We start from the raw sequence: 14,125 nt of genomic DNA on the forward strand, positions 1-14,125 counted from the left end.
CATAGACATCATTATATATGTGTGCAAGTCCAAATTAAACTATTACAATTCTACAAGAGGGACGGCAAAAGTGCCCATGGATTGGCAGATTGGTGGTGGTTCCCATTTTAAAAAAGTGGGACCGAACAATCGAGGTATCACACTACTCAGCCTCTCGGGGAAAGCCAGGGTGCTGAAAGGAGGCTCTGACCATTCGTTGAACTTCAGATTCAAGACGAGCAGTTCGGATTCCGTCCCGGTCGTGGAGCAGTGGACCAGCTCTTTACCCTCGCAAGACTACTTGAGGGGTGCTGGGAGTTTGCCCAACCAGTCGACATGTGCTTTGTAGACTTGGAGAAGGCTTTCGACCACGTCCCTATGGGGTTTTTGTGAGGGGTGCTGCGGGAGTATGGGGTGCCGGACCTGTAGCAACGGGCCATCCGGTCTCTGTACGCCTGCAGTAGGAGCTGTGTTCGTATCCTCGTAATAAGTCAGAAACAGTCCCGGTGGGTGTTGGCCTCCACCAGGGATGCCTTTTGTCACCAGTCCTGTTCGTGACTTTCATGGTCAGGATATCTAGGGGAAGCTGGGCAGAGAACGTCAGGTTCAGGGGTCTCAGGGTCGCCTCTCTGCTGTTTGCAGATGGTGTGGTCCTGTTCGGCTCCTCGGACCGTGACCTCCAGCATTTCGTGGCCGGGCTCATCCTTATGCTGTGTTCACACCGGGCCCGACACGATTTGTCACGTCGCGCTTACCGCTACAGTTTGGTCGCGCGAATGAAACAAGGGTGTTCACACCAAACGCCACAAAGACAAATCGTGCCTCGACAAAGGGGCTTATCGCCTTCGATTCTCTCCGTGAAAAATAGTTATCTTTTCCGGTATCAACTATGGAATAAATAACCACTAGTTCTGCTTTATACTTGTTATGGAAGTCCCAAACATGTCAGAACATGAAGCGCCCTCGTGTTTGGGTTCATAACATCATCCGTAGCCGCACATAGCTCGATGAATTTCACCGACTCCTCCAGGAACTGCGTCTGGCTTATCTCCAAAACGGATGCCGTTTCCTTCATCCACCATGGAAATAACCACCAGTTCTGCTTTATACTTGTTGTGTAAACGCCACATACGTCGGAACATCAAACTCCATCGTGTCTGGGTTCATAATATTATTCGTAGTCCCACAACAGCGTCTGAATGACACTCCTGGATCATATTTCGTCGACATAAAAAGTATGTTTGTGGTACAACATGGAGTGTTCATGTACAACGTATGATATTGATATTCAGTTAGTAAACACTCACTGTTCATCATCACGAGGTACAAAGGTTGTGAGTCGCTGCTCGAGTTTGATGATGAAGATGAACTGTGGTTCAGCAGGAAGACGTTCCTGAGACTCGCTTGTTTTCACCAGAGCAACACAGATGTTTTATTAAATATTAATAACAGCTGTACGGACTGTTATAACACATCATTTACTCCCTCAATAAAAAACACCTTTAGGTTATAAATGTAAATAATGAATATAAATAAAATAATAAATATAACAGTGTTGAGTGTTTATAAATAAATATATACATAAATATATATATGTAGAAATTAATATATCTATAGCATGAAACAGACTAAGAGGGTGAATGTTTTGTAGTTTGAATACGACTGAAACTTACAACGTTATGAACTAACAGCACGGTGTGTGTGTGTGTGTGTGTGTGTGTGTGTGTGTCATGATATCAGTAGATTTCTTGTTGAATACAGACAGAAAACATTGCATTTTAGATTTTTCTTACAATTGTAAAAACTTTATTCAGTCAAAACAAACATCATTAATCATGAGTCAGCAGTCCGATGGTTTCAAACTGCTCTCAGTAGCCAGCGAATTCACTGTGTTACCTTAAATCCAGTTTGAAGCCATTATCAATTCAAGATTAAATCCAGTTTGAATCCAGTATTATCAACATTAAAATCAAGCCAGTTTAAATCAAGATTGAATCCAGTTAAATTCCATTTTAAAACCAGTTTAAATCCATGATTCCTACAGTTTTTCAGTACCGTCCATTGAAGTGAAACCTCCGGTTTGAGACGAAGAAGCAGAATCTGCAGACGAGGACTCAGCTTTGAGTTTCGTTGTTTGGGGATTGATCCAAGTTGCTTCCTGTAGGAACGTCAGCCGGCCGGTCGACTTCACACTCAACGTCTTCGTCTCGTGAAACAAACGTTTTGTTTAGTGGCCATTGGGATCAAATCGGTGAGCGGCTTCCAGAAGTTTGTATAACAACAAATTTACGAGTTTTAGCAGCGCAAATATTAGCGGGAAAGTATTTAGCTGTTTATTCGTCTCTTCTCCGGATGTGTGAAGTCCTTTCATCTCATTTTGGGATAAAATATTAATAGTTTTAGTAAAATTTTAGTTTAGTCAGATATTGTTTATAATTAACCGTCTGATGGCCGTTTTTACGTCATTTATATTGTTTATTTTTAGAGGACAGAACCTATGTACACCCGTATTTAGAAGAGCAAACGTGTCACGAGACGATCGCACGGGCGTACAGGGGTTCTGTTCCCGACGCTCATGGATCTGAATGTGTTTACGTCCTCGTGGTTCTCTGGGGAAACATCTTTTTTGGGGGGGTAATTGTTCTGTTGAGCGAAATAAAAGAACAAAGTGAGCGATGTTCTGGAGACATGACGGGACGCGAACCCAGCTGGGAAACAACTTTACAACTAAAAACAACTAAAAGGATTATTTTTACAATAACAACAAAAACAGCAGTGTAAAAAAATAATAATAATAACAACAACAACTGAGGTTAAACAAATCATTCCTAGCTAAAGGTTTTGTTCAGTAGTTCTTTTGAAAAGTTGGACCGCGACCCTCTCTCCTCCCGGTTCTCCCCGGCATCTTAATTCAGCTGCAGCATGTTTTTGATCTGCTTGGACGTCGCCTCGTCGTTCAGGTGTTTGGTCGTGTACCTGCAGGGGGGAGGGGCTTAAAGTCTTTGAAAGGCTTTTGTGTGTGTGTGTGCGTGCGTGCGTGCGTGTGTGTGTGTGTGTATATATATATGTCAACAGAAGCACGAATGACAAGTTCAAACTTTAAAAAAAAATAAATAGGAAGTGTATCCGTGGTACGTTTGAGGGTAGTCAGACCTGAGAGCGTTGAGGAGTCCCTCCACACTGCTGGGCGGCTGCTCCTTCAGCACCCGGATACAGCCTTTCATCTGAAATATAGCATTATATTACATTATGAGAAGGAGCAGGCTTTGGGGTGGCAGGCCAACCCTGTACAGACTAGTATATCAGTCACTTACCACAGCAGTGCTATGTGATAAAGTGGTTTCAAACTTCCATGTGGTTTGAATTTTTCAGATACCATCATACAGGTGCAAGAGCTAACATTTAATTTTCTCAGCTTTAACTTGTGGCAAAGCGGGCAAAGCTACTTAAGTGTCAGGGGTAAGAACTTCAGTCAGGGTTTCACATTTATAAAATTACACCACGAACTGCATGCTGGGCCATCCTGTCGAACTCCGTTGCACAGGAGACTTCATGATAAGTGGGCGAGCTTTACCCAGCATGCAGTTCGGCAGTGTAATTTCAAAATGTGCAACCCTGACTGAAGTTCTTACCCTGTCACGTAAGTAGTGCCCGCTGTGCCCTCAACCGCATTCTGTGAAAATTAAAAGTTGCTTCCTACAAAGTGCTTGTAGATGCAGCTGTGCACCACAGATATAACGTGGCTAAAATAATATAGAACATGCTGTTCTGCAAATTGTGTGTGTGTGTGTGTGTGTGTACATCTATATTGCATGTCTTCACGAAGGCTCCAGCTGGGTGAACGTGGTCGTACAGGATGATGACGCCGACCATCACACGGAGACAGAACAACACCGTCTCCTCACTGGTGAAGCGAGTCCGATACTCCCTACACACACACACACACACACACACACACACACACACACACACACACACACACACACACACACACACACACACACACACACACACACACACACACACACACACACACACACACACACACACACGCGCACACACACACACACACAGTTGTTTGGTGTCTGCAGGCAGCGGCTGAGATGGTGCATTTAGGAACGCGCTCAGGACTCACGGGGTTTCCAGCATCACTTTACACACGCTGGCCATCGTGCTCAGGCAATCGGTCGTGTTCTCCAGCGGGACGTCCGGGTTCTGAGACGACAACGTTCACATGATCACCAGGAGTAAACAAACATGTGTATATACATACAACATGTTATATATTACATATATAATATGTACGTCCCAGCGGTGGCACGTGAGCCGGACATTTGAGAGCATCAGAGGAAACTTGAAGCTTCTTCTTCTGACTTTTGACCTCTTTTTTAAAATTATTTTTATTTTCAGCAGTCGTGTTGTTTTTCAGCCTTTAACAGTTAAACTGATAATGATGGATCAATAACTGATAATGATGGATCAATAACTGATTAATGATGGATCAATAACTGATAATGATGGATCAATAACTCACGTCGGAGACGAACTTGTTGGTGGCGTCACTCAGCGTCTTCAGCATGGGCGTGGCGCTGGCGTAGAACAGAGACATCCGATTGGCCAGCTCGTTGTTGACCTCACTTCCTGCTTCCTGTGGGGGGCGGGGTTATGGATTATTGATTCATGTTATTGATTGATGATTTATGTTATTGATTGATGATTCATGTTATTGATTGATGATTTATGTTATTGATTGATGATTCAATTCAGTTTATTTTATATAGCTCAACATCACAAATACAAATTCTCCTCGGAGGGCTTTACAATCTGTATACATAACATCCCTATCCCGGGACCTCACATCGGATCAGGAAAAACTCCCCCAATAAAAATAGTAAAAACCCTTTCACAAGGAAAAAAGGGAAAGAAACCTGAGGGAGAGCAACAGAGGAGGATTCCTCTCCCCGGATGGACAGAAGCAATAGATGTCATGTGACCAGAATGAACAACGTAACAGAGTTACAGCACATTCAATGAATATGACAGAAATTATTCATATAATGAGTAGTAGGTATGGTCCATGATCCAGATAGCCACGATTCATGAAGCAGAAGAAGGTAGAGAGGAGGGAGGGGGCATCTATGTTATTGATTGATGATTCATGTTATTGATCCGACATTGATCTCTTTCTTACTGAAAGGTTGTTGATTCTCATCCGGCTGATGGTTCGTCGATAATAACTGAAGTCATTCTGGATGGCCGGGTTCTTCATCTAGGAGACAAGGAGGAGAAAGAAGAGGAGGTGAAGAATAGGAGGAGGAGAGGTGAAGAGGAGGAGGTGAGGAGGAGGAGTATAGGAGGTGAAGAGGAGGAGGAGGAGTAGAAGAGGTGAAGGAGAGGAGGAGGACGTGAAGAAGAGGAGGTACAGACCTTGAGCTCGTCGAAGCGCAGCGTGAAATGAAGGATTTGAGCGAACTGACGAGCGAGAGCTTGTTTCTGCTCCAACTGCTGAGTGGGACAAGTGCCAACACTAGTGAGGACATCAAGGAGACACCGCAGACTGGACTCTGAGGAGACAGGAGGCAGGAGAGGAGGAGAGGAGACAGAAGGATGGTTGTTTAGAGCTGCAGGTGTAACGTGGTCCTGAGGGGGCGCTAGAGGACCTGTTCTTTATGTCATTAGGGGCGCTAGAGGTACTGTTCTTTACGTCATTAGGGGGCGCTAAAGGTACTGTTCTTTATGTCATTAGGGGCGCTAGAGGAACTGTTCTTTACGTCATTAGGGGCGCTAGAGGACCTGTTCTTTATGTCATTAGGGGCGCTAGAGGTACTGTTCTTTACGTCATTAGGGGGCGCTAAAGGTACTGTTCTTTATGTCATTAGGGGCGCTAGAGGTACTGTTCTTTATGTCATTAGGGGCGCTAGAGGTACTGTTCTTTACGTCAATAGGGGGCGCTAAAGGTACTGTTCTTTACGTCATTAGGGGGCGCTAAAGGTACTGTTCTTTACGTCATTAGGGGCGCTAGAGGTACTGTTCTTTACGTCATTAGGGGCGCTAGAGGTACTGTTCTTTACGTCATTAGGGGCGCTAGAGGTACTGTTCTTTATGTCATATGGGGCGCTAGAGGTACTGTTCTTTATGTCATTAGGGGCGCTAGAGGTACTGTTCTTTACGTCATTAGGGGCGCTAGAGGTACTGTTCTTTACGTCATTAGGGGCGCTAGAGGTACTGTTCTTTACGTCAATAGGGGCGCTAGAGGTACTGTTCTTTATGTCATTAGGGGGCGCTAGAGGAACTGTTCTTTATGTCATTAGGGGGCGCTAGTAGAACTGTTCTTTACGACATGAGGGGGCGCTAGCTAGAGGAACTGTTCCTTACGTCATTAGGGGGCGCTAGTAGAACTGTTCCTTACGTCATTAGGGGGCGCTAGTAGAACTGTTCTTTACGTCATTAGGGGGCGCTAGAGGAACGGGTCTTCACTTCATGAGGGGCGCTAGAGGAACTGTTCTTTACGTCATGATGGGCACTAGAGGAATTGTTCTTTACGTCATTAGGGGCGCTAGAGGTACTGTTCTTTACGTCATTAGGGGCGCTAGAGGTACTGTTCTTTACGTCATTAGGGGCGCTAGAGGTACTGTTCTTTACGTCATTAGGGGGGTGCTAAAGGTACTGTTCTTTATGTCATTAGGGGCGCTAGAGGTACTGTTCTTTATGTTATATGGGGCGCTAGAGGTACTGTTCTTTACATCATTAGGGGCGCTAAAGGTACTGTTCTTTATGTCAATAGGGGCGCTAGAGGTAATGTTCTTTATGTCATTAGGGGGCGCTAGTAGAACTGTTCTTTACGTCATTAGGGGCGCTAGAGGAACTGTTCTTTACGTCAATAGGGGCGCTAGAGGAACTGTTCTTTACATCATTAGGGGCGCTAGAGGAACTGTTCTTTACGTCAATAGGGGCGCTAGAGGTACTGTTCTTTATGTCATTAGGGGCGCTAAAGGAACTGTTCTTTAAGTCACTAGGGGCGCTAGAGGTACTGTTCTTTAAGTCATTAGGGGGCGCTAGTAGAACTGTTCTTTACGTCATGAGGGGGCGCTAGAGGAACTGTTCCTTACGTCATTAGGGGGCGCTAGTAGAACTGTTCTTTACGTCATTAGGGGGCGCTAGAGGAACTGTTCCTTACGTCATTAGGGGGCGCTAGTAGAACTGTTCTTTACGTCATTAGGGGGCGCTAGAGGAACTGTTCTTTACGTCATTAGGGGGCGCTAGAGGAACGGGTCTTCGCGTCATTAGGGGGCACTAGAGGAACTGTTCTTTACGTCATTAGGGGCGCTAGAGGAACTGTTCTTTACGTCATTAGGGGCGCTAGAGGAACTGTTCTTTACGTCATTAGGGGTGCTAGAGGTACTGTTCTTTACGTCATTAGGGGGCGCTAGAGGAACTGTTCTTTACATCATTAGGGGACGCTAGAGGAACTGTTCTTCACGTCATTAGGGGGCGCTAGAGGAACTGTTCTTTACGTCATTAGGGGACGCTAGAGAAACTGTTCTTCACGTCATTAGGGGGCGCTAGAGGAACTGTTCTTTATTTCATTAGGGGACGCTAGAGAAACTGTTCTTCACGTCGTTAGGGGGCGCTAGAGAAACGGTACTGTACGTCATTAGGGGCGCTAGAGGTACTGTTCTTCACGTCATTAGGGGCGCTAAAGGAACTATTCTATACGTCATGAGGGGGCACTAGAGGAACTGTTCTTTACGTCACTAGGGGGTGCTAGAGGAACTGTTCTTCACGTCATTAGGGGGCGCTAGAGGAACTGTTCTTTATTTCATTAGGGGACGCTAGAGAAACTGTTCTTCACGTCGTTAGGGGGCGCTAGAGAAACTGTTCTTCACGTCGTTAGGGGGCACTAGAGGAACTGTTCTTTACGTCATCAGGGGGCGCTAGAGGAACGGTACTGTACGTCATTAGGGGCGCTAGAGGTACTGTTCTTCACGTCGTTAGGGGGCACTAGAGGAACTGTTCTTTACGTCATTAGGGGCGCTAGAGGTACTGTTCTTTACGTCATTAGGGGCGCTAAAGGAACTATTCTATACGTCATGAGGGGGCACTAGAGGAACTGTTCTTTACGTCACTAGGGGGCGCTAGAGGAACTGTTCTTTACGTCACTATGGGGCGCTAGAGGAACTGTTCTTTACGTCATGAGGGGGCGCGAGAGGAACTGTTCTTCATGTCACTAGGGGGCACTAGAGGAACTGTTCTTCATGTCACTAGGGGGCGCTAGAGGAACTGTTCTTCATGTCACTAGGGGGCGCTAGAGGAACTGTTCTTCATGTCACTAGGGGGCGCTAGAGGAACTGTTCTTCATGTCACTAGGGGGCGCTAGAGGAACTGTTCTTCATGTCACTAGGGGGCGCTAGAGGAACTGTTCTTTAAACAAACTGCAGAAGAAGTTCATTTCAAGAGAATCGTAGTTTGTTAGCTTCTTACCGAGTTTCTGTGAGAACTCAAAGAAGGATTTGAGTTTACAGACCAGAGGAACCACAGAGGACCAGGCCTTCTCCTGGACGCCATCTAGACCAGGACTCTGGATGGCCTGGAAACACACACACACACACACACACACACACACACACACACACTAGTTTCATTATTTCATAGTTTCATAATGTCATAGTTTCATAACTTTATCACTTCATAAATTCATAACTTCATAGTTTCTTAACTTCATAACTCCATAGTTTCATCCCTGCTTAGTTTCATCACTTCATAACTTCATAGTTTCATCACTTCATAACTTTACCATTACATAGTTTCATAGTTTCATAACTTCATATTTTCATAACTTCATCACCTGTCGTATCTCCTCTCCTGCTCCTCTGTAGGTTTGCAGCTCCTCCAGAACAACCTGAGCCTCCAGCAGCGTCTCCTTCACCGACTCCCACACCACCGCCTCACTCTGGGAGGGCTGGGCATCTGGGGGAAGAGGGGGGGTCAAAGGTCAGACGTGTGTGTGTGTGTGTGTGTGTGTGTGTGTGTGTGTGTGTGTGTGTGTGTGTGTGTGTGTGTGTGTGTGTGTGTGTGTGTGTGTGTGTGTCTCACTCTCAAAGTCCAGGAAGAAATTTCCTCCGTTGTTGTCGAGGTCTCGTGTCAACACCTTCATCAGGTTCCCCATGCTGCAACACATAATGAACAACATTAAAACATTAAATATTAAACATTAAACATTAAATATCCACAAGATCAATACAACAATCAAAAGAATCAATAAAGCGACTAAAGTCATCAATCAGCTGTTGAGCTTCTTCTCTCCTTCAATAAAAAGTAGTAGTTTTATTTACGAAATAGTTTTTAGTTTTACATGACAGATCATTTATTTGCAAATAAGTACTTCGGTAAAAGTTCAGAAAAACGTAAATATGTAGAAAAAAATAGAAGAAGAAAATTAATCTGTAAATATAAAGAGGAATTTCTTTAACAATATTTATAGGCATCTTCTTTTTTTACATTGTTTGTTAATTTATCTCTTTGTATATTTGTATATGATAATTTGATTTTGAAAATATATGACTATTTATTCTGTATATATATTTTTATTTTCATATATTATTATTAATTTATTTTCTAAGAGATAAAAACGGAATCATTCAGACACTAATATTTTATGAATAATTAATGTTTTTAGTTCTTATGATTTGTTAAACTTGATGTTTTATTAGTTTCCAGTCAGGAAAAGCGTTAATAAAGAGTCATCGGAATAAATCTGGAAAAGAATAAGAAAATACATCTGGAACTATAAAGTGGAATCCATAATGGAATATATAATTAAATAAAACAAATTTGGAAACATAAAATAAAAATGTTATTTAGTATTTCTCTTTATTTTCACATGTCTTTTTATATATTTATTTATATATTTTAAAATCTAAAATGTTTGCCAATATTGTTTCCTGTATATTTATTTATAATATACAATGTCATCTTTTTAAATGTTATCTTATTGCTCTTTGTACCGAGACCTAACCAAATTTGGCCTCCGTCTCGAGGGGCGTGTCCTGTGGTGGGCGTGTCCTCGAGTGGGCGTGTCCTGTGGTGGGCGTGTCCTCGAGTGGGCATGTCCTGTCCCATCTCCAGGAAGCTTCTGAACAGTGGTAACACATTTTGCTTTCCAGGGTCAAAGTTCAGCTATACACTCATTTATTTAGAAATGAGCGACTTCTAAATATCAGTTTGAGTTCTTGATGACAAAATATAACAAACCAAAATGTGTTATTACAGTGTTATTACACTGTTATTACACCATTAATACACTGTCATTACACCGTTTGTAAGTGTGTTTTTTGGTTAATTGATATTTCAAGAGTGTTTATGATTTAATATTCAGAATTATGCTCAGTGTAGGAACTATAGGTAAAATATACTGAAAGATGTTTATGCTAATGACTGACGCTTGAACCAGGTGATTTAATGACGTCATGATGGCAGCAGGTGTGAGGAAGAGCTGCATTAGGCATGAGAGCAGATAGTTATTTTACCGTATGATCGTTTAGACCGTTTATTAGTTTTTGTGAATTTTGTTAGTGTTTTTTGCTGCTCAAAATAAAACTGAAGAAAAGGAAATGAACGGTCTCCTGTCATTCGCGTGAGAAGGGGAACTCAATGTGTCTGCAGCTCTTTAGGGGCTTAATGAAAACAACGCAGACGGAACGCCGTTATTACACCGTTATTACACCGTTATTACACCGTTATTACACCGTTATTACACCGTTATTACACTGTTATTACAACCACAAGCAGCAGACAGTATCAGACTTTGATCAGACAGACCTGAAGCTACCTTCCCTGACCCTGGACCTGCAGCCCCTAACCCTGGACTAGACCGTAAGCCCCTAGTTCAGGGTCCACGGTCCTGGTCATGGAGCAGCCCCTAACCGTGAATCTGGACCTGCAGCAGCCCCTAACCCTAACCCTGGACCTGGACCTGGACCTGCAGCCCCCAACCCTGGACCTGGACCTGGACCTGCAGCAGTCCCTAACCCTAACCTTGGACCTGGATCTGGACCTGCAGCCCCCAACCCTAACCCTGGACCTGGACCTGCAGCAGCCCCTAACCCTAACCCTGGACCTGGACCTGCAGCAGCCCCTAACCCTAACCCTGGACCTGGACCTGCAGCAGCCCCTAACCCTAACCCTGGATCTGGACCTGCAGCCCCCAACCCTAACCCTGGACCTGCAGCAGCCCCTAACCCTAACCCTGGATCTGGACCTGCAGCCCCTAACCGTAACCCTGGACCTGGACCTGCAGCCCCTAACCCTAACCCTGGACCTGCAGCCCCTAACCCTAACCCTGGACCTGGACCTGCAGCAGCCCCTAACCCTAACCCTAACCCTGGACCTGGACCTGCAGCCCCTAACCCTAACCCTGGATCTGGACCTGCAGCCCCTAACCCTAACCCTGGACCTGGACCTGCAGCAGCCCGTAACCTAACCTAACCCTGGACCTGCAGCCCCTAACCCTAACCCTGGACCTGGACCTGCAGCCCCTAACCCTAACCCTGGACCTGGACCTGCAGCAGCCCCTAACCCTAACCCTGGACCTGGACCTGCAGCCCCTAACCCTAACCCTGGATCTGGATCTGCAGCCCCTAACCCTAACCCTGGACCTGGACCTGCAGCAGCCCCTAACCCTAACCCTGGACCTGCAGCAGCCCCTAACCCTAACCCTGGACCTGCAGCAGCCCCTAACCCTAACCCTGGACCTGCAGCAGCCCCTAAGCCTAACCCTGGACCTGCAGCAGCCCCTAACCCTGGACCTGGACCTTCAGCAGCGTCTCAGAAACAGAAAGAAAGAGGAAGTGAAGAAGTCTCTAAAGTTTTGGCCTAAATTTAAACCGGAGGAAGTAAAGCGGAACAGAAGTACTCTGGTACAGTACTAGTACTCTGGTGTCCTACAGGGTACAAGTACTCTGGTACAGTACTAGTACTCTGGTGTCCTACAGAGTACTAATCTCCTAAACTCCTTCTAGCCTGAGCAGTAAACTATAAGTATCTGTGATAGCTTAATTAGTTGAATAAATTCAATGTTTTGTTTAGTAAAGGTACCTTAAACATGAATTTAAAAAGGTGCTGTTGTACTAGGTAAGTACTCTAGTTATGTACTTTTACTGCACACCTTCATGCAGTACAGGTACACTACTCTCAAAGTTCTCAAAGTTGTACTTCTAATGAAGTATTTGGTTGGCAGTGGTGGAAGAAGTACCGAGTACTTAGGTAAAAGTACTACTGCGGTGTATAAATATTCTGTTACAAGTCCTATAATAGATACTTAAAGTACCAAAAGTAAAAAAAAAAAAATCATAATACAGAATATTTCATGCATTATTATATTGATAAATGTCACACTGAGGGTGCAGTACTTCATACACCGATGTGTACTTTTAGCAGTGATGTACCTCTCCCGTTGTGTTGATACTTATTTATCTTCATGTAGAGTCTTAATGCAGCAAAGTGTACAAGTTAGCAGTACAAGTACCTCACTGCATTGCAAGTACCTCACAGCAGTACAAGTACCTCACATCATTACAAGTACAAGTACCTCACATCATTACAAGTACAAGTACCTCACAGCAGTGCAAGTACCTCACAGCAGTGGTTTACTTCTAAAGGGTGTCTGGCATAGGACTCACAGATCTGATCCCAGACCAGAAGTAAGAACTTGAAACTCTTCAGAAGATCCTCTCAGTGATAATGATCATGTTTATAACAACAACAACAACAACAACAACAACAACAACAATAACAACAACAACAAACGGAACAAGAGTCGCAGAAGTCAGACGGAGGTTCCTGAGTCCTGCAGCAGCAGCGCTCTGCAGGACCTGACACGTCTGAGACCTGACCCACCCAGATCCTCAGATCCAGGTCCTGGTCCACCTGATCCACCTAGTCCTGACCCACCTGGTCCGGACCCAGACCCCTCACCTTCACTGGTACTGGTCGATGCCCGCGGGTCGGTGTGCGCGTGTTCGGCTCGGGTCCGCGGGTCCAGGTGTCTCGTGCGGGTCCGCCTCCTGCATGCTGAGCGACGCCAACCCGGAAGCAGCGCGTTCTCTATAAAAGGAGCGGATCGCTCACGAGGAGCTGAGAGCTGCCAGCCAATCAAAGAGCAGCAGCGGCAGGGGCAACCTGTAGCGACGGCAACCTCACCGTCGGCCGACGCAAGCAACCGAGAGGGAAGCGACAACCAAGTGGAGGAGTTGGGATTATTATATATATATATATATATATATATATATATATATATATATATATATATATATATATATATATATATATATATATATATATATATATATATATATATATATATATATATATATATATATATATATATATATATAAACAAACCTAAACCTGCAGCCCCTAGTCTAGGGTCCACGGTTCCGGTCATGGAGATGCCCCTAACCCTGGACCTGCCGCAGCCCCTAAGCATATATATATATATATATATATATATTGTTTTTTATTGTATTATTTATTATTATTTTATATTATATAATAATATAATAATAATAATATATGAATCTGAATTGTGAGACTTCAAAAGTGGTCAAAATTCTCTGATTTTTACTTAATATCTCACAACTAATTTTGTGTCTCATCATCTGGATTCAAATAATCACTCTTTTACTTCCGATTAAAAGATCTTAAATAATAAATGTTGACATTTTACACTTTAAATCTCATAATTTGGATTTAAAAATCAGAGAATCCACAGTCCTAGTCCAGTCCTAGTGGTGACGTAACATCATGTGAGGCTTAAAGGTCTCAGAATCTTGATATGAAAACAATTAATTGACTTAAAATGTAATTAATTATCTTCAATTCAAAAGTAATTTCATTAGAATCTCGTCATCTTGACTAAAATACTTTAGTCAGTATTTTACTTTTAAAAGTTCACTTTTCACTTATTTTATTATCATCTAATAAAGTCATTACACAAACATCCATAAATACATATTTAATATTGTTCTATTTTTATATTTCTATGAATTTAAAAGTCATGAATTTGACGATGAAAAGAAGGAGTCAAGTTAAGGAAACCAGGAGGTATGGGAAAGAGGAAACAAGAAGGGGTCCGGAGTTTAAATAAATG

The 14,125-nt window shown here is 43.7% G+C and overlaps 1 protein-coding gene across 1 annotated transcript; it reads right to left on the reverse strand.

The window, feature by feature from the left end:
- Nucleotides 1–1,768: 1,768 nt before the first annotated feature.
- On the reverse strand, nt 1,769–13,048 carry LOC306738971 (CYFIP-related Rac1 interactor B-like). The gene is made up of 11 exons (XM_079220902.1): nt 12,952–13,048; nt 9,073–9,146; nt 8,825–8,946; nt 8,461–8,566; nt 5,407–5,543; nt 5,171–5,248; nt 4,514–4,627; nt 4,115–4,194; nt 3,781–3,907; nt 3,133–3,203; nt 1,769–2,955 (listed from the first exon to the last, which is right to left on the reverse strand). Exons 2-11 carry the CDS (start codon nt 9,143–9,145, stop codon nt 2,886–2,888), a joined length of 978 nt encoding a protein of 325 aa, XP_079077028.1. The 5' UTR covers nt 9,146; nt 12,952–13,048; the 3' UTR covers nt 1,769–2,885.
- Nucleotides 13,049–14,125: the final 1,077 nt, after the last annotated feature.

The sequence above is a fragment of the Taurulus bubalis genome (assembly GCF_910589615.1).
Source record: "Taurulus bubalis genome assembly, chromosome: 1".
NCBI lineage: Eukaryota > Metazoa > Chordata > Actinopteri > Perciformes > Cottidae > Taurulus > Taurulus bubalis.